General features: G+C 35.9%; 4 protein-coding genes across 4 annotated transcripts; 3 read left to right on the top strand and 1 right to left on the bottom strand.

Annotated features, from left to right (window-relative positions):
• Positions 1–3,795: 3,795 nt before the first annotated feature.
• LOC105122773 (receptor-like protein 12) lies at positions 3,796–5,416 on the top strand. Its single transcript, XM_011022061.1, has 6 exons — positions 3,796–4,231; positions 4,309–4,464; positions 4,572–4,646; positions 4,729–4,887; positions 4,986–5,060; positions 5,208–5,416. The coding sequence occupies exons 1-6, from the start codon at positions 3,868–3,870 to the stop codon at positions 5,414–5,416; spliced, it is 1,038 nt and encodes a 345-aa protein (XP_011020363.1). The 5' UTR covers positions 3,796–3,867.
• Positions 5,417–5,491: 75 nt separating this feature from the next.
• On the top strand, positions 5,492–9,117 carry LOC105122684 (probably inactive leucine-rich repeat receptor-like protein kinase IMK2). Its single transcript, XM_011021944.1, has 2 exons — positions 5,492–5,648; positions 5,740–9,117. Exon 2 carries the CDS (start codon positions 6,159–6,161, stop codon positions 7,530–7,532), a length of 1,374 nt encoding a protein of 457 aa, XP_011020246.1. The 5' UTR covers positions 5,492–5,648; positions 5,740–6,158; the 3' UTR covers positions 7,533–9,117.
• Positions 9,021–10,030, bottom strand: LOC105122685 (sterile alpha motif (SAM) domain protein). Its single transcript, XM_011021945.1, has one exon. The coding sequence runs from the start codon at positions 9,923–9,925 to the stop codon at positions 9,161–9,163; it is 765 nt and encodes a 254-aa protein (XP_011020247.1). The 5' UTR covers positions 9,926–10,030; the 3' UTR covers positions 9,021–9,160.
• Positions 10,031–15,243: 5,213 nt separating this feature from the next.
• On the top strand, positions 15,244–19,685 carry LOC105122683 (NEDD8 ultimate buster 1-like). Its single transcript, XM_011021943.1, has 11 exons — positions 15,244–15,772; positions 16,100–16,219; positions 16,352–16,448; positions 16,777–16,812; positions 16,942–17,129; positions 17,231–17,333; positions 17,823–18,004; positions 18,084–18,161; positions 18,524–18,626; positions 18,702–18,795; positions 18,891–19,685. Exons 1-11 carry the CDS (start codon positions 15,450–15,452, stop codon positions 19,322–19,324), a joined length of 1,758 nt encoding a protein of 585 aa, XP_011020245.1. The 5' UTR covers positions 15,244–15,449; the 3' UTR covers positions 19,325–19,685.
• Positions 19,686–20,001: the final 316 nt, after the last annotated feature.

Raw genomic sequence — 20,001 nt, 5'->3', positions numbered from 1 at the left:
CAGCAGGAACTAATCAGTTATTTGTTTATTTATTTATAATTTTTTTGAATTTTTTTAGTAGGTTATTTTTCATAGATATAAAAAATATGATATATTCACTTTGAAGTACCATTATATTAGTGTTAAATTTGTTATTGGATGGCATGAAACATTAGTTTAGTCAAACTTGAACCCATTCGTCATAATAATAAAGAAGAATGTTATTGAACATGGTTATTAAGAATAATAATAAAGCAAGTGAGGTTATAGCTTGGTGCTGGGAGGGGTTTGTCCCCTTCCTTCACATCTGGATTCGAACCTCACCATACATGCCTGTCACCCTCGTGGTACCTTATCTACTCACTGGGCTTGTAGGATGTTCAATGGGCCGTGGGGATTAGTCATGGTGCGCGTAAACTGGCCCGGACACCCCACGTAAAAAAAAAAAAGAATATTTTTTTAAAAAATTAAATTTTTATTTTATATTTTCTTGATTTCAAGTTATTTTTTGTGATTTTAGATCGTTTTAATATTAAAAATTAAAAAAATATTATTTTAATATATTTTTAAATAAAAAATAAGTCAGTTGAAATATGAGATTTGAAATTAACAGGCTATTTATTGTGAACTTTTATGGAGACCATAGGAAAGGGATGAAAAGACTTACAAATGCGGTCGAAATATGGAGAGTTAAGATGATATTCATGGGCTTCCAAATGCTTTGTGATGGCCCAGCCCAAGTATTCAAAGTAAAAGAAACAGACATTGCATGTCTCCACCCAGCCCGAGCTTTCAATGGGAAAAAGAGAGAAGACATTGCATGTCTCGGCCCAACCCAATTGTCAAATTAAAAAAAGAAAAAGAAAAAAGAAAAAAGAAAAAAACAGAGAGGCCAATTTGCAAACAAGCTATTATAATATAACCCACAGGTTGATTGATGAAACCCTGACCCCAATATCTGGGGACTGCTGAAGAACACCTTGAAAAATCTTGCATTTTACTCTTACTTTTTACAAGAGACGGATGAACTGGTCATCGCGCGCGACGTGTTCCCTACGGCCAAAAATAATGCAGTGGCTGTCAATCTTGTTGGTGGTTGTGGAAAATTACACGCTATGACCAAGAAGAAGGTTACTGCATTCATTCATCGCTTGACCTGATGATGGCTCGATGGGCCACCTGCTAGGACAGAAGAAAAGAAAGCTGTTAACAATGGTCAAAATTGCCTGACACGATGTGCCCGCAAGGTTTTTTCCTCCTATGGAAAACACATTTTACTATCTTGGCGTTTATAAATGGGAAAAAGGATGATTGCGTGTTCTTCGTCAAGTGTATCAAGAACCCAGTAAAACCATCTAAAAAGTCTACTGAAAAAAAGTTGGTTTAGATTTTCTCAGTTGACTTCGAGTCAAGGCGTAGAGCTTCTATCATAGATAAGAAAAGGATGCTCCAGGATTGACTTTGCACAGGGGGTTTGGGCCAACATAAGTAAGCACCAGATCTCTTATGCTCGTATATTTATCGTGCTCGTAGTTCAGGATCTTCAGACATGAATCAGCTCATTCTAAATGTTGAATCGTCTTAGGCGCTAGTTGTGGATTTTTCAAAGGAGTTTGGATTTCGATCATCAATCATTGCCTATGAGATTCCGGGTGGTGTTTTTCTGAATCCACTATAGGTAATCAGAGGCATCAACACTCCATATATAATACTTGGTTCCAAAATCTCATTAATTGTTATAATCACGTACTCAAGGGGATTTCATGTTCTTTGACGTCATAGGTATGAAAATATAATTAACCGAGCTTAATTTCTAATAAAAAGCCCAGAGTAAACGGTTGATAATTTTTGGAGAATTGACTCCAAGTCAAGGTCTAAATCTCCTCTTTTAGGCGAGGAAGATGTGGCCAGTGGATGTAGATATCCACCAACCCTCCAGCCACGGTGTAGTCGGTGGGAAATTATGCCATTTCAAAGTGCAGTTGCAATGCAATTACCCAGCTAGGCAGCAAGGAATTACTTTTAAATCCTTTCTTCGTAAAAACTAAAGCATTATCAAGACAGTTTTTCATATAAATTTCTCATACAAACACCTAATTACTTTTTTTTTAAAATAAAAATCATTTAAGATTTATAAGATCTACATTTTATCACTTATGAGTTAATATATTAGTTTAAATGGAAACTAAATTAGATAAATTTGTTAATTTGCAATCGTTTTTCTTAATTTGCAGGAGGATAAACTTTTGAGTGGACCATCCATTTTCATCTTTTTTGTTATGAATATGTGACTTGACTTTAATTTCTTCATCATTTCATGATTGGTTTTCTCGTATAATTATAATGCCCTTTTAATTATTTATTATTTATGAAATTCTAGATTTTGGTGTGATAGTTTATACTGGTTACAAGAATGTCAGCTTTGGAGAGACAAGATATATAATAGGCATTGATAGATGGAAATTGTAAACACTAGTGATAGTTTAAGTGAGCTGTCACACGTAATTATATCACAATAAAAATAGTTGTTAATTGAAAAAAACAAGAAATAAAATTATTAATAAAAATATATTTTTTTTCAAAATTATTTTTTTTTATTCAAATGATTTTTTTACAACAATTTTTTTTTTATTAGCGGTATAGTTTGTCAAATAAAAAGAAACAACAATCAAGGAAATATTTAGAAAACAATATTGATTTTAACTAAAAAAGACAAAAAAACCACATATTTTTAACCAAAATCTAATTTTTTTATTCATGCATTTTATTTTTATTTTGATGAAATCATGTTTTTTTTTTTTAATGAGAAGCATTGTTTTTTAACTAATCTTTTTATTATGACATGTTCAAAGAAAAACAATATTATCTCCATCGAAATCCTCTATTTAATACAAACGTATTAACATTAAGATTAAATTTCTTGGTGGCCAAAATGCGGCTAATCAATCATTCTTTTCTCTTTTTTTATATATATTTTTTATTTCAATGGCTTTCTCTTTTTAAACATAAAATAAATAAAGTTTACAACTGAAATATAAAACCTTGAAAACATAGAAAACAAATAATAAAAATTCCAAGGATAAAACTATAGTTTTTCATGTCCAATGAACAATAAAAAAAAGCTGTTTTTTTTTTCAAGTGTTAAAATCTTGTCCTTTTTGTTTCAATTTTTTTAATTGATGAAATTAAATTATATTTTGAAATATCAAAGATCAAGCGATGACTTTTTTATATCATGAATACATCATAACTTGTAAAAAAAATAAAATTATAAGTTTTGAAATCATATAAAATAATATGAAATGATAAAATTAAAAAATAAATCTCGATAATATTGAAATGACTAAAAGAATGGTGGGCTAAAATCACTGTAACAGTGCATAGTGCATCTAAACACGCTCTATCAGGCGTCGTAGTAGAATGAACAATAAAATACCATTTTGTTTTACTATTTCTTTCAAGAAATATTACCCATGATGCTGCAACAGAGAACTTTCTAGAATTTATTTTTTATTTAACTATGTACAGTGCAGTTGAGGCTCGCTGAATGCAGCAGTAACAGGGCATATATCTAATTTTATCTTTTTTTCTCAAAGAAAACGCATGCCAAGTCTGAAACCAGCCTATGAGAAGTCAAACAAAGTAGATCTTACGTATACGTTCTTGAAAGTAAAAATAAAAAAATAAAAAATAAAAAGAAAATCTGTTAAACATTACACGGAGTAATTCTCGTTAATTTCTCTACAAACCGGAGGCCCGTGGTCTTATGAAAACGTCAGCCTTGCGCTATCCTATCCTATAAGAGAACCTCTGACAGTTACTTTCAATGGCGACAGAGGTGTATTTTGTTTTTTTTTCTGAGAATTAGTTAATAGCAAAGTTCTTCAAATGGAGTTGAACAGGTTGTGTTTGGCAGTGATAATGATTATAAATGTGGTGGTTTTAATACAAGGGTGGCGGTGCCATGGTTGTTTGGAAGAAGAAAGAGTTGCTCTCTTGCAAATCAAAGATGCCTTTAGTTACCCAAATGGGAGATTCCAGCTCTCATGGGGAAGAGATGCTAACTGCTGCGAATGGACACAAGTCCACTGCAACTCCAGCACACTTCGAGTTGTCAAAATAGACCTTTCTTTCTCAAGGGGTTGGGAGCTGGGAGACTTGCTCCTGAATGCGTCTTTGTTTCTTCCATTCCCCGAACTGAACGCTCTTTACTTGTATGGAAATCGTATTGCTGGATGTCTTGAGAATGAAGGTTTGCCTCTTAGCTGCAATTTTAGAAATTGATACATGTTTTGTAACTTTAAACGCTAACCATGCACTCTCATGCAGGTTTTGAAAGACTATCAGTCCTTGGCAATTTGGAGATACTCGAGTTAGGCCAAAACAAATTCAACAGCAACATCTTTTCATCCTTAGGTGGTCTTTCATCTTTGAAATATTTATCTCTACACAATAATGAAATCGAAGGAACAATAAGCGTGGAAGGTGAGCCTGGCTTTTCTCATCTCAGTTTTTAAACGAATTGTCTCAAACATAATCGTGATTCCAAAGCAATTATATATAGCATGAATTTATGTTCTACGTATTTCCAGGATTGAATAATCTGACAAACTTAAGGAAACTGCATATTGCGAGCAATCACATTGAAGGGTTTAAATCCCTGCATGGTACGAAAGATTTTTGAGTTACGCATATCTTTTCACAGTTTCGCTATTTTTACATCAAACCTTGTACAATTATTTCTTACAGGTGGTGAGGATGAAGTGCTGAAACTGAGCAATTTGGAGTATCTTGAGTTGGGAGGTAATCGCTTTGATAACAGTATCCTATCATCCTTCAAGGGTCTTTCATCTCTCAAGAATCTCGATCTGACAAAGAACCATCTGAAAGGAACATTCAATATGAAAGGTTTATAAACCAATTATTGCTCACACGTTATTCCATTTCAAAAAATGAGTTCCAAGGCTTTGCTGTGACCTAATCAGTTTTATTTTCCTGCAACCTAGAACTGGAAGCTTTGAGCAACTTGAGGAAGCTGTATCTCAGCGGAAATGAGATTGACGAGTTTGTGTTCTCAGAAGGTATTACTTAAATATTCCACATGAACGATGGTGGCTTCACGGATCGATCGACCCACCTAACTTTTTACCCAAGATTCCATGCAGCAAGGACGATTTTGATTTGCTCGTAAGGTGTGAAACTTGTTTTGTTTCTCTTCTCTCTTGCAGGTATTAGAGGTTTCGGAAATCTAAGCAGAGTTTGTTTATTTAATATCACCGCAAATGGAAGAAGAATTTCACTCCCATTACTGCAATCATTGGCAAAACTCCCAAACCTCAAGACACTTGATCTGGGGAACAATAATTTCGAAGAAACAATATTAGCTCAAGGTGAGTTGCAATATGTACTGATGTCTAATTTGGCTATAGAGACTTGATCGAGCTTCTCCTAATTGGTATCCCTTACTTTATCCTCTTCAAAATATACTAATCATTTCTTGTCGGTTTGATTAATCGTAGCCTTGCCTTCTCTCAAGAATTTGCAAAAGTTGGATCTGAGTTCCTCTACTCTCGATAATAGCTTTCTGCAAACAATAGGAAGGATTACCACTCTGACAAGTTTAAAATTGAATGGTTGTAGACTCAGTGGCAACATACCTATAGCCGAGGGTAAGTCTGATGGTCCTTTCTGATCTCTCTTGCTGATCTCTCTCCTTCTTTTTTTATCATGTTAAATATTTTGTAAATTGATAATTCTCAGGTCTATGCGAGTTAAAGCATCTTCATAGTCTTGATATCAGCAATAATAGTCTCAACGGTGTCTTGCCTAATTGTTTGGCAAATTTGACATCCCTGAAACAAATAGATCTCTCTTCCAATGACTTTGTGGGAGATATTTCCTCGTCTCCTCTTATAACTCTGACATCCATCCAAGAATTAAGACTTTCGGACAATCACTTTCAAATTCCCATCTCATTGAGGTCATTTTCCAACCATTCTGAACTCAAATTCTTCTTCGGTTATAATAATGAAATATGTGCAGAGCTAGAGGAGCACAATTTGATCCCAAAGTTCCAACTAGAGAGACTTCATTTATCTGGTCAAGCATATGGTGGAGCATTGCCCTTTCCCAAATTCCTCTTCTATCAACACAACTTGCGGGAGATTTATTTTTCTAACATGAAAATGAGGGGAGGCGTTCCAAATTGGTTGCTAGAGAACAACACAAACCTATATGAACTTTTCCTGGTCAACAATTCTCTTTCAGGACCTTTCCAGTTGCCAATTCATCCCCATGTGAGTTTGTCACAATTAGATATTTCTGACAATCACTTGGACAGCCACATCCCAACAGAAATTGGAGCATATTTCCCAAGTTTGACGTTTTTATCCATGTCTAACAACCAATTCAACGGTAGCATTCCCTCTTCGATTGGCAATATGTCTTCTCTTCAAGTTTTGGATCTCTCAGAAAACAACTTCTCTGGAAAGCTGCCATCTTGTTTTAGCTCTTTGCCACTAGTTCATGTTTATTTGTCACAAAATAAATTACAGGGATCTTTGGAGGATGCATTTCATAACTCCTTTGAGCTGATTACATTGGATCTTAGCCATAATCGATTGACTGGCAGCATTTCGGAATGGATTGGTGAGTTTTCCCACATGAGCTATCTTCTCTTAGGTTATAACAACCTTGAAGGCAGAATACCCATCCAGTTGTGCAAGTTGGACAAATTGAGTTTCATTGATCTTTCTCATAATAAGTTTTCTGGTCAGATCCTCCCTTGTCTAAGATTTAGAAGCAGTATTTGGTACAGCTATCTTAGAATATATCCTCATAGGTATTTGATTCGAGAGCCTTTAGAGATTACAACAAAGAGTGTATCCTATTCTTACCCGATAAGCATTTTGAACATCATGTCTGGAATGGATCTCTCTTGCAACAATTTGACAGGTGAGATTCCTCCGGAAATTGGAAACCTTAATCATATCCATGTACTGAACCTGTCAAATAATTTTTTGACAGGTCCTGTCCCACAAACTTTTTCAAACTTGAGTGAAGTTGAGAGCTTGGATCTTTCCAATAACAGCTTGACTGGGGCTATCCCTCCTGGACTTGTACAATTGCATTCTCTGGAAGTTTTTAGTGTAGCCCACAATAACCTATCTGGTAGGACACCTGATATGATTCCACAATTTTCAACATTCAACAAGAGTAGCTATGAGGGAAATCCTCTCCTTTGTGGACCACCACTCTCAAGACATTGCACCACCCAAGAAGAAGAAGCTTCGTCATTACCAAAAAGGGCTTCAACGGATGATATAGAAGAAAGTGGCTTCATGGATACATATGTTTTCTATGTGAGCTTTGTTGTGACATACATCATGATGCTGTTGGTAACAGCTGCAATTTTGTACATAAACCCCAACTGGAGACGAGCATGGTTTTATTTCATTAAACAAAGCATCAATAATTGCTACTACTTTTTTGTGGACAATCGTCATATGCCATCCTGGTTAGAGGTCCGAAACCTTTTGTGTAGATATTTTTAGCATGTGTGGTGTTTCTACTTTTCAAATTCAAGACTGAATTCAATCTTATCGTATTAGTACAAGTTATGTTTGAAAACTTGTGTTGTGCTCTTTATACAAGTGCTTCCTTTTCTTTTTCTTTTCCTTGAATGGACATAGCAAATTTGTGATGAAGAAATCATTTCTTTACATTTTTTTCAGTAACCAATAAGTTCCTCTATCGATATACTTTCCGTCTACGATAGGATTGGATTTGATAGAAGCTCTAAATTTACACCCAAGGCGCCGCGCACAACTTGGCCATTGTAACTGATTTGAAGTAGTAGAGTTTAGAATCAGGTAAGAAAAGGTCTTTAACACCAAATGGGACAAGACACCATTGATTCTTTGATGAGATGCAGCTTGAATATTGTAGGCCAGAGTAGCAGTTAGAAGCTCTGTTGAGCTAAATGGAAGGCGAAAAATTAGTTTGTTTTCAACAAGAGGAACTTGTAGCCAGAAAAGGCAGCAGCCCAAGCAATAAAACAAGCAGAGTAAATACAGAACTTCTCCCATTCTGACCCTGAACCAAGGCCTCCAACCGTGGCTGCTCATCAAATACAGAGCAGATGGGTCCTTCCTCAAAAAAGCTAGATTAAGATCAATTTCGAAGCATCATTTACGTATGCAAATAGTTGGCAGGTATAGGGACCATTTGTAGTATTCAAATGGCTAAAGTTTCCTCGGCCGCGGTTGCAGAAGAAGTGGCAGTTGAATGTGTTTGATTCTCATACAATCTTCATTTCTTAGCGAGAGAGTCTGTAGTAAACGATGCTAAGCTTTTTTCAAGACTAGTTGATGAGCTTTGAAATTGTTAGAGAAGAGTTTGACGTGAGAGTCATAATCTCATGCAAAACAAATCCTATGCATAATGTAGGGGATCATCAAGTAAAGATGTAAAAGTGATCGAGTTTAATTAAGAGAAGGCTAAGAGATGATCTTGGATTCGGGCATAGCTTGTCCTAGGCCAATCTGAAAAAAAGCTAAGAGCTGGCCTTGAGTTTGGGTACTGTTCGTCCTAGCTCTACCAGGAGGAAAGACCAACTTTGGATTTCCTTAAACATTAAACCATGCCTCGTGGAGCATGCGTAGGAGTGAGGAGACCCCTATGCCGTATCTTTAACCCAACACCCGGGATGTGAAATGCACAAGGACTGTTTTGTCTAGACCCATCACTCACAGATTTAAAAAACAGAGCTCTCATGCATAATTTTGTTCATAGTTGGGTTTGAAAAATAGCTAGAACTGCTGATAGAGCAACTGATTGGGCGGCCAAACTGACTAGAATAGGACAATATCCTCGTCACTGGGTCCATGAATCTCTAACTTATCTAAACTTTTGTCCTTCAACTTAAATATTTCAGCTCCAACGCAAAAAAGAAGAAGCAGGATTAGAGCTGAAGAATGATTTGGTGGAAGCAACAGTGCCAAATGAATACCAAATTATTGAAACCAAAGAATGCCATACTATGTTTTGATGTCTGAAGGTAAACCTCCAAATCACGCTGAAGGAGAGATGCAAGTAAGAGTACATAAGCATACAAGAGTTTGTTTCAAGATTGGGAACCAAAAAAAAAAAAGGAAGACACACCAAGAAAACAATTATTCGATTAAGTGGGTTTCATGTCTTGAAAAAGTGCAGACCAAAGTGATTGATCGTCAAAATCACCGTTTAGTCCTCTTCTTTCCTTGCTGTAATCACAGTGAATTTTTGGGCTTGTGGATCTTGCATCCAAGGGGCTACGTACTTGTGGGCTCCTATTAGTCATCATCAAACTTTGTGGCACCCTTCCATCTGATGTCCCATATAATTTTGGGCTCCTGTAAGCAAGCACCAATCTCTCCTGCACTTTCCCATCCAGAGGCCCAGACAGCTTCAAGCATCTATTGGCATGCATCAAATTCTCTTGCATCCTAGTATCCAAAGGACCAGATTTTGCTTGCCTTCTGATTTTGAGTATCGGAGGCTGCTCTACTTTGATCAACTCCTTCTCACTCCTGTACTTCCTTGTCAATGCTCCTCTTCTCCACTGTCCTTGATATCTTGCTAGCTCTGGCTCTAGTTCAGCCTTGAATGCTGCAGAATCCCGATGAAAAACCAACTTATTGATACACTTCTGGATGCTCTTCTTGGTCTTGTTGATTGCCTTAATGAACTTGGAGAGGCTATGTGGACCTCCCCCAACATCCTTCCTGGCAAGCTTGAGTATTTCTAGCCTATGCTTGGCTACTGAAATACCCATACTTTGAAGAAACTCATGGTTCAAGTACGTCAAGTCCTCTGCTTGGAGCTCATTACGAGCAAAGGCAAGACCATACTCATAGATTAGTGAGGGCTCGAGGCTGCTTTTTGACAACCAAGAGAACCAGTCCATAGCCAAAGATAATAAAATTTTGGCTGTGTTACATGATGCAAAAATGTAAGGTGTGGTGATGCTATATGAGATATGCCTGCATGTGAAGAGTGGTCCTTGAGATATACATAAACAGATAAGAAGGTCAAGTAAATGAATCGGGTTAGTGGGGAAGGAAAAGTGTTATCTTTTTATGAAATTTGGATGGCAGTTGAAATTGACAATGACAGGAATGTGGAGGTTGAGCTTGGTCAAAAAAATCAGCCTTAATTTGTGTCTCAATAATTAGTGGTTAAGAACATCATTAATTTTGGGATGCCCTCTAGGAACAGGCAGCGGACATGAACCTTGAAACCCTCTAGAATGTCAATTGCCATGGCCAAAAACTTGAAAAGGATTGTTACAGTAGCACCATGTTTATGTGCCATTTAATTTCTGCCATGATAGCAAAAGCCAATGCCCAGCTGGGATGCCAGCTCTGTTTGGTCTGACTTCACTGGTTTATACCAGCAGCCTCCGTTCAAGAATACAATATTTTACCTGTAATCCTAACAACAAGAAAAATGGTTCATAAATTTGCCCTTACCTATCAGCAACTAGATTTGCAGACTTCCAGTGGTTACCTCATCAGATTGCTCTGTCCTTGCTTAATAATTTAAGGGTAAAATTTATAAGCTGCTCTAGTTTTATGTTTGCAAGGAAGAGCTTTTGGAACACGACCCAAGCGGAGTTTACAAAGAACTAAAAAAAGTTATTTAAAATTATTTTTTTTATATTTTCAAATTATTTTGATAGATTAATGTTATAAATAATTTTTAAAAAATAAAAAATATTATTTTAATATATTTCCAAGTAAAATATGTTCTAAAAAATAATATCTATCATAATTTTAAAAACTAATTATCTGTTTTTTTAAGTTGAACTAAAATATAAAAAAGAAGAACATTTTCCTTCAAACAAATCATGCAGCATTAAGTTTAATTTTAATTTCATTAATATAATCATTAAGGTCCAATACAAACTAATTGATGGATAATTAAATGGAACCAGTTAGTAGCAATGCACCATCATTGACGAAATTTGTCAGAAACCTACTCATGAAGTTTAATTCAAACCAAATGCATTAAAACTGAGGCCCATCGAATTAGCACCAAATCTACCAACCAGGGTCTCGGCTACAGTTACAATAAGACAGAAGACGGATGAACACTAAATGCAGGGCTTTAAGATCATGACGGCCCAAAATTAAGAGGGGATGTTGATTAAATTATTCTATATTTTATTTGTTTGTATTCTTAATTATTTTTAAAGTATTTTTTATTTAAAAATATATTAAAATTTTTTTTTGACACCAGAGTATATATGAAAACACTAAAAAAATCAATTTAAAATAAAAAATAAAAAATCTTAATTTTTTTAAAAAATACTTTTTAAATGAAAAAATAATCAGGAGGTAGCTTAATCATCCCAACCTTGCATTAATTTGGCACTGAACTGGTGCCTATCAATTTTGACTTCAGCACCAATTCGGCGCATGCGGAGGCCCTTTCTTTCATTGACAATGAAGGGTTAGTGGTAACTCCACCGATACACATTTATAGGTCGAGTAAATCACTCCATCTAAATATTATATGCAGTGTTATTATTATACTTAAGTTAAACAAAGTGAGTTGATTCTATTAAATCTGGTAGATCGATCTAGTTAAAATCGATTTGATTTAAAAAAAAAAAAACAAAATTCTTTTAATTTCCTGCGGGATAATGGATGAGGTTAATGAATCATTGCAAGGAGCTGGTAAAACCTAAGGGCCACAACATGCAAGGGTAGGTAAGTGTTGGTTAAAGAGAGCAGTGGCCGACAACGGGATTTTTAATCAATTGTATTAAATTCAGCACCATGCAAAATCCCAATAATCCCATCAAAGTCCAAAAGTTTTTTTTTTTAATTTTTATTTTATTAACAACTTTCTTGTTATCTGTGCTCAATGCATGATGGGATGATCTGTTAGCATATAATTGACATTTGTGTGAATTTCCTGATTTCTACAAGTGACTTGCAGTGTAATACGTACTGTGAGCATACATTTCTTTCATGGGAGATGAGATTTTACGCTAGCTTCTGTGGTTATTTCAGATTTTGATGGATACGGAAAGTGTCTACACCAATTTATTTTGATAATCTGTAATGATTAAAGATATTTAACTTTGATTTAAATCGCATTAATCGGATGCTGCATTTGTAGACATAGACAACGTGACAGTCTTCACTCTTGAGCCTTAAGTATGGTGGTTGCATTCCACATCGCAAGCATTAAAAATGATCCCAGATCAAGAATCTAACAAAGTGAAATAACATTAAGGGATGCTCATGCATGCCGTAGTTCACCCTAGCTAGAGACCAACGCCCTTTTCTGATTGCGATTTAGACTGAGACTGTGACATGCATGCAACCAGGCAGCTCTCTTCTTCCACTATCACCCTCCCACGTTACCCTCATATCTACGGAAAAGAGGGGCATGGTTTTTTTTTTTCTCTTCTTCCAGATTTCATCCACTTTTAGAGGTTAAAAATGCAAGGATCACTTGTATGTTAATTACATGTTGAGCTAATACTAATGGGACAAAAACCTTTATTTGATTATGACTGATTGTAGGCCACCTTGCACATTGCCCTTTGAGCTCTTCAATTAATTAATAAATCCAACGCCCGGGATCGAACATGATGGAGAAGTCAATAATGTGGAGTCCGTTATTTCCCGAACTGAAGGCATCAGCAACGAAATATCTAGTGATTTCAGCAAACCGGTCGAAAGGATAATACATGTAATCGATCGGATGGAGAGCATGGAGGTAGCAAGGGTAAAGGATCCATGGAGGACGAATTCCACAGACACGCACGCCGGGCAAGAGCCTCAGCACAGTATTAAGTGACAACTTTCCTCGTCGATATGCTCTCTTCTTTAGGAGCTAGAGATGGAATTTCTGCCAAAAGTGAATCTGCAACATCCAAGTTACCACCTTCAATGGCCTTAGCACACTCCATCAATCTGTAAAGAGGAAGAAAAGACATCGAAAGCAACAAATTTTGATCAATGGAGTCAAAGCAAATGGCTGCTCTTTCACTCTTCATTTCTTGTAATCAACCCCATTTGATTTCTGCATTCGTTCCTTCGTGGAACCAGCGGACTGTAAAAACTAAAGAGGTCCTTGTTTTTTTTTTTTTTTTTTCTTCCCTGATATGTTCCTGAAAGCTGTAACACTGTAATGATCAAGGACAATTGGTTTTTTTTTTACTTGGAATGTCCAGGTCACTTTATGTACATTACTATTAATTTTTGAATTTATTAAATATCTTATAAGCCCAACAAATAATTAAAATATTATGAAGGTGATAAACATATATAATGAAAATCAAATTCAGGTGTAAAAAAAAAAAATCCCTTTACCAAAACCTCAAATACAAAAATAATTAGTTAAACTTTAAAGAGAGATTCTCTTTAAACATATAACAACATAATTTATCATTTTTTTTTAATTATTGGATGGACTATTTTCTTAAGTAAAAATACAATATAAAAATAGTGAGATTTATTATTTAGATGCATAACAATCAATTGTGATTTTTTTTTTTTACTAACAGTACTTTTAATATATAATGCAACACAACCCAACACAATGCTCGTCACAAAAGCATCAACAACCCCGATTCAAAGATCCTTTGGTGACGTTTGGCGGCAAAAATGCTTTTTGCGAAGAAATTAATTTTTTATTTAAAATTAATTTTTTAATATTTCTTAATCATTTTAATATAAAAATTTAAAAAAAATAAAAAAATCACCATCTACCACGCTTTCAATTTCAAACAGACATGAAATACGATGTTTTTGGTCTAGGCCTGATTTGGAAAGGCATGCTGGACCTTTAACCCAACCTAGAAACCAGGACTTTCAATGCAGTGGCCCACGCTATACCTAGGTCAGCTTTGAATCAAACCACATATGTTATAGATTTTGAAGGTTTGCCTTGACGAGCCTCTTCCAAATTCGAGCTATTTCCCTGAAAAAGATTGTAGGGCTTAGTAATGAACTATAACAAAACTTGCAGGGGTGGGCATGCGTTCATCTATTTGAAGGAATGATTTACAAGAGTTATTTTATTCGTTATTTTCCTTTTTATATATATAATAACTATGTTACACTAATTTTTCATCTGTAGAACTTTATTTCTCATACTTCTACTCGAGATTCTGTAACAAGTGATCATAATTAATTTATGCAAAATTTAGATGTTCAATTGAATACTCCGGCTAGTTTGAGTCCGCACTTCCATTTCCTGTAGCCAACAAGTTAGTTATAACTTGCTGCTACTGTAGAACAAGAGAGAGATCTCGAACTCAAACCTTGTCTTGTCAACGAGTATAATATCAAGAATGGAAAACTAAGTATACGTAAAAAAGAAAATGGAAATTAGATGACACAAGGAGAAATTAGGCCAAATGTTCTTGAAGTTCAATACCCTTTTCAATTAGATGATACAAGGAGAAATTATATCCTACCTTGCAAGGCCGCAAGGTTGAAGCTTTACCTCTGTCAATGAAGACACAACGAGGATGATCTGATACAAAAACATCAGGCAAATATTCATGTCTTCCTCAAGTTGAGATGCCATGATAATTATATATAATTAGGGTCCAGTACTTCAGAGCACCCCAACGATGAAGCTATAAAAAGTAGTGATTGGTAATTATTTCAGACGATGCAGCTTGGGTGTCGAATGATGCTCTTCTTCCTCCCATTATAAAGAAATTGTTCATCTTTGGGTATGTAAATCTTTCACATGCTCGGCGCAGCGGAGGACGGTGCTGCTGGTAATTGTTAGTTTTGGTATCATGACAACAAACAAAAGAATATCGGCGGAGCCGTCGATTAAAAAAGCAAATTCATCGGTATTGTCATCGGAATCCTTGTACAGATTCTGGAGCTTTTTACCTCACTGAAGAATGAAGTTTTGAGAGTTTATTTAATGGTTAATTATTTGAGTGATAAACTAACACGTAACCAGTGTGTTCATCCATTACGTGCACCTATCATTATCCTTTCAATATGACTTTATCATCCAACATAAATTGCCCTCCCATGGATAAAAGAAAGTGCTAATAATCCGAAAAATTATATTTACTTGGATCCTACTATATTAAGCTATCCTAAAATAAACATATATCATATTTAAATACACTAAAGATCCAACACGGCACAGAAATTAAAAATTATTTTTTAAATATATAAAATATATTTTAAAAAATAACAACGAACACGAATCCAAACGGATCAATACCAAACACGGCACAGAAAGCAGAGCACAATTGCCAAACCAATCAGAAAACCCGAAACCACGTCATCTGCAAGGAACGAAATTACACAAAAGCCAAAACGAAAACAAAAAAAGAACAAGACTTTCATGGTCACTCAACCTTGTAAAAACCCGAAAGAAACCAACTTTATTCCCTCCTCACACAGACAGTCACAAAGCCCACAAGACAAAACACAATGTCTTCTCCTTCAATGGCAAAACTGAAGGTAGCAGGAACATGGGCTGGAGTTTTACAGGTAGAACCAGAGAATTGGACAGTGCTCATGTTGAGAGAGGAGATTGCAAAGAGATCAAACATGGGCACTGAGTCGATCAATCTAATTTTTGCTGGAAAAGTCTTGAAAGACTGTACCGGTGAGGAAAAAAACAGTCTTTCTCAATTGGGTATAAAAAATAACTCTAAAATTCTTGCTTGTCTTGTCTCTGTGGAAGAGGGTAAAACTTTAAAGAATGAGTTGTTGGCTGATGATGAAAGAAACCGTAGACTTGCTCGTATCAAGTGAGTTTTTATTTTTCTTGTTTCTTTCATTCACAATTATCATCTTTGATTATCTATATACATGTATGTGTGTGTGTGTTTTGATTTGTTTGTAATACTGACTTGTTATTGACTTAATTGGATTGTTGCTGGTGATGGGTTTATGAGTTTTCTATAGGTTTTTTCTTATTTGAATTTAGTGAATAAATTTTAAGTGTTAAGTTTCTTAAGATGTTTGTAGGGAATTTGGTCTCTTTATGTATTATTTTGCGGGTCTTTATTATTTGCTTGCTTGACTATCATCGCTAATTGTTGCATTTCACCTGTTGGTTTCATTTAACTTGGCAGGGCAGCAGTCACTGCATTGTCCAAGAGACATGCAGATGGTGCATTACCAATAGAAGACTTCGATATCGAACTCGAAGATCAGAGTGGGAAGAAAGTGCACTTTTCTGAGACCGATAGACAGTAAGATACTTTAGTAAATTCTGAACTTTTCTAGATTGTTTTAATACCTGACAAACTAATTCCCTTAGTTAGGAGTTTAAGGGTCTATCATCCATCTTTATAAGAAGTAAGATCTGAGCCATTATTTGGCAGGGCAATAATGACGGGTCTGATGCTTCATACAAGTGGAAAGCGGTTTATCCGAAAGCAAATGTTTAGTGATGCACTTGAAGTTCTTACTATGGGAGAGGTTTGTTTTTGCATTTATTTAAATGGTTAATTCATTTCAATTGATTTGCATACTTAGCTTCTATGATCTCATCAATTATTTTGAAATTAGCGGTGCTTCTGTTAAGATATATTTTGATTTCAATTTCAGAGGGCGCCCTCAACAGTATAACTTTTGGATCGACATCCTATACTTTTTTATAGTTTTTCTTTAATTAGCTGATCACAATTCCCTGTATTTTCCATATTTCCTCTGCTTGTCTATTGCTGTTGGCATTGCATTGCTTCTATATGGCTTAGTTCATTTTGAAACTTTTTCTCATACATTTGAAATGATTTCTATGTTGCAGGAGGCTTTCTCTCTATGCAATCCCAAGTCTATTGAAGTGAGTGAGCTATTCTTTTTCTTTAACTAAGATCATTAATGCTATATCTTGTTTCTCGTATCTTTTATGGTTAAGTGATTAATATCGTGTCCTTTTCTTTTTTTCCTTTTGGCTACGTGTTGCTTCCAGCTTGTCGACAATATCCCAATACTGCAAATAGACATGGTGTGGTGTTACTTCATGCTCCAAGATATTGCCTGGCTCTCAGTGGCAGGATTACGCCTCGAAAAGGCTAGAGAAGGACTTGAACGTGCTCACGGAAAGGACTCCTCCCGATTCAGACTGCTTCAAGCTGGTTGTTCTTCAGAGCTTGCATTGTGAGTATCTATTGTAAACTTTCAGCATGTTTACTGATAGATGGATAGAAAGTCTTGGTTGGCACTTTGAAGCTAATCCTGCTCTGTTACTTCTTTGTTAGATATTTGCGATTGGAATTGTTGGAAGGAGTGGTGGCATATCACAGTGGCCAGTTTGACAAATCTAGGAAGTTCTTGACCTCTGCACAAGCAAAATTCTTCCAGGTCAAGAAAGTTTTTTTCCCCTATGAGTGTGTGTATAAACATGAAATTGTTTGGGTAAACATATTAATTTCACTACTTTATCTCATCTTGGTTGATATTTTCCAGAATAGTGGATGATGTTACTGAATGTCATCTGATTTTTTCACTTTCTATGCTAATGTTGTATGTTGTTTGCAACCTTGTACCGAAATTGAAACCTTTGCGTCTGCAAATAAAATCTAATTTTTAGACTTTGTGCTTGTAAAGGCCTGAACTTTGGCTATTGCTTTTGTCTAAACATTAACAATCAAATTTTTGAATCTCAAAATTGAGCACTTGTATATTGCTTATACTGTTTCTGAATTATTATCAGTAGTGAGTAATTCTGGACTCTTCATTTACTTTGTCTTTGATCTTCTCTTTCATCTCACTCTTTCATTTCCTGTAAAGTTATATAGCTTTGTTCCATTTTTATTCATTCTGAATACAATCTCCTGCTGTGGATTCCAGCTACAAGTGCCAGATGAAGCCTTATCAGTTGTCATGAGCATTGGATTTGGGGAACAAGATGCAAAAAGAGCATTGAGAATGAGCAATCAGGATGTTCAGAGTGCCGTTAATTTTCTTGTACTGGAAAGGGAAAAGAGAGAACAGAAACGAGAAGATGACATTTGTCGAAGAAAAGAAATCAAGCAAGTATCATAAAATTGCCCTCTGTTTTGTATGGAATTGCCCTCTGTTTGTAACCTTCATTTCTCTGCTGATTTCCAGGGAGCAGAAACGGTATGGAGTTACACCCTTAAAGAAAGCTGTGGATCTCCAGAAACTGGCAGAGTTGGTCTCCATAGGGTAAGCAAGCACTTAAATACTTTTGTTAATGGTGCGACTGAGGAAACGTGGTTTCATGTTGGAAAATTTATTTGTGATTTACTTTAGGAGTTCTGATGTTCGAGCTTATACCTTTGGTACTCTTTTAACTTTTGTTGTACAACTTCCCATGCACATTCTTGGTAACTGACCTTAATATTCAGTTGGATGAGAAATTTCTACTTCGTGAATATTTTGACATATAGACTATCCAGTTCTTCAATGTTTTTAATCACATTCTATAAAAATGAGATTGGCACTTACTAGCTCAATCATAGTTGCCTATTTCATCCATTTAGCATTTATCATCCCTGATAAAAGCTAAGAGCTCCTCAACTTGGCAGATTTGAGAAGGAGCTTGCTGCTGAAGCTCTTCGAAAAAATGAGAATGGTACTGAGGAGGCACTGGATGACTTGACAAACCCAGAAGTTAATACTGAACTCCAGGTCCTGAAAGTCCAAGTATTTTTGTCTGAATTTCATTTTAAACTTTTACCAGTACTAACTTTGATAGACCTGCAGCGTGCTATAGAATCAAGAAAAAGGAAAAGACAGCAACGAGCCACTGATGCCACAGTTGAACAGCTTGTGTCCATGGGCTTTGAAAGATCTAGAGGTACTCATACACACACCTATGCCTTGTGGGGCCTCTAATTTTAGGCATTTGGATTACCTTACCGGCTACTGAGTTTTTTTGCCTGCATTCTGCAGTGATTGGTGCTGTCCAAGCTGGTGGCTCTTTAGAGCAAGTCATGCATCAACTGCTTACGCATCCCCGAGCAGACACCGTAGCTGTGGCTGATGACACCTCCAATGCTCATGATTTCTCTGGGAACAATAATGCAAGCACTGACTTAAATGCTAACGATAATGCTTGTGCTCCTGATTCAAATCCTACCAACCCTGCTGTGGAGAATCTTAGTCCAGGTACTTTGGGCATTGATAATAGTAATGAAGGTCCTTCAGCCGAACAGCGGGACTTGGAGATGGAGGATGAAATTGCTGATGAACTCACAAGAAGCGATGCATTGTCAGATTATAACATTGATGTGACACAGGAAGGCGATGCCATAAATGAGTACCTCGCTTTGCTGGATTCAGGGGGTGGCAATGGAAAAGCTTCGTCTTCCCAGTTGCCCCACTAAGAGAAAAGCTGACTGGAACAATGACACGAAGCATATCTGTGAATATAATGTGAATGATGTTAATTGCAGTTATAATGATAGGATGGGGAGCCTTTAGGAGTTGGGGGTTGAACTAGCATAAGTTGCCTCGTTGTACCGACCAGCATAACAGAAAGCAAACGTAATTGCAATTGATGATGCGGCATCCATCTTGAGAGTTGTAGTGCATGCATCGATCCTTTTCATTTTGAATTTTTCATCCTGCCTCCTGGTTCAAATGAATGCATTTTGGAGATGGATGCCACACAGGCACAAGAAGTCTTCTTGTTTTATAGATCTCTCTGAGACGAAAGGTTGCCCCGACAAAGGGAAGAAATTCATACTAACTCATTCAATTGAATCCGGGCTATTTTAATCTTAGGAATGCTATCTTGTCAATGTTTGGGCCGAATGCATTAAGAGTCGAATAAAATCTTGTTTTTATGTTATTGTTAGATTATATATGTAGCTATTACGAGAAACAAAGCAACACTATTTGAAATTTCCACACAAAATTTTTATTATTATTTTTTATAGAAGAGCGAACGATCATTGACAAGTGAAATTTACAACAAATGAAAAACACTAGCTGTTTTTAATTGATTATTTGTTTCCCGAGTATATTTTTGTTTTGTTCATCTATTGTTGGTTTTCAGGAC

Source organism: Populus euphratica, unplaced genomic scaffold, assembly GCF_000495115.2.
Source record: "Populus euphratica unplaced genomic scaffold, PopEup_1.0 scaffold20.1, whole genome shotgun sequence".
Taxonomy (NCBI): domain Eukaryota; kingdom Viridiplantae; phylum Streptophyta; class Magnoliopsida; order Malpighiales; family Salicaceae; genus Populus; species Populus euphratica.
The sequence above is the reverse complement of the archived record's forward strand: the minus strand, read 5'-3'. Positions and strand labels throughout refer to the sequence as shown.

Excerpts from the sequence above, each read along its gene's own strand:
- LOC105122773 (XM_011022061.1), top strand. The coding sequence starts at position 3,868 with ATGGAGTTGAACAGGTTGTGTTTGGCAGTGATAATGATTATAAATGTG. Across the intron at positions 4,647-4,728 it reads AGGGTTTAAATCCCTGCATG|GTGGTGAGGATGAAGTGCTG; the intron begins GTACGAAAGATT and ends TATTTCTTACAG. Across the intron at positions 5,061-5,207 it reads CGAGTTTGTGTTCTCAGAAG|GTATTAGAGGTTTCGGAAAT; the intron begins GTATTACTTAAA and ends TCTCTCTTGCAG.
- LOC105122684 (XM_011021944.1), top strand. The coding sequence starts at position 6,159 with ATGAAAATGAGGGGAGGCGTTCCAAATTGGTTGCTAGAGAACAACACA.
- LOC105122685 (XM_011021945.1), bottom strand. The coding sequence starts at position 9,925 with ATGGACTGGTTCTCTTGGTTGTCAAAAAGCAGCCTCGAGCCCTCACTA.
- LOC105122683 (XM_011021943.1), top strand. The coding sequence starts at position 15,450 with ATGTCTTCTCCTTCAATGGCAAAACTGAAGGTAGCAGGAACATGGGCT. Across the intron at positions 15,773-16,099 it reads CGTAGACTTGCTCGTATCAA|GGCAGCAGTCACTGCATTGT; the intron begins GTGAGTTTTTAT and ends TTAACTTGGCAG. Across the intron at positions 17,130-17,230 it reads TGTTCTTCAGAGCTTGCATT|ATATTTGCGATTGGAATTGT; the intron begins GTGAGTATCTAT and ends CTTCTTTGTTAG.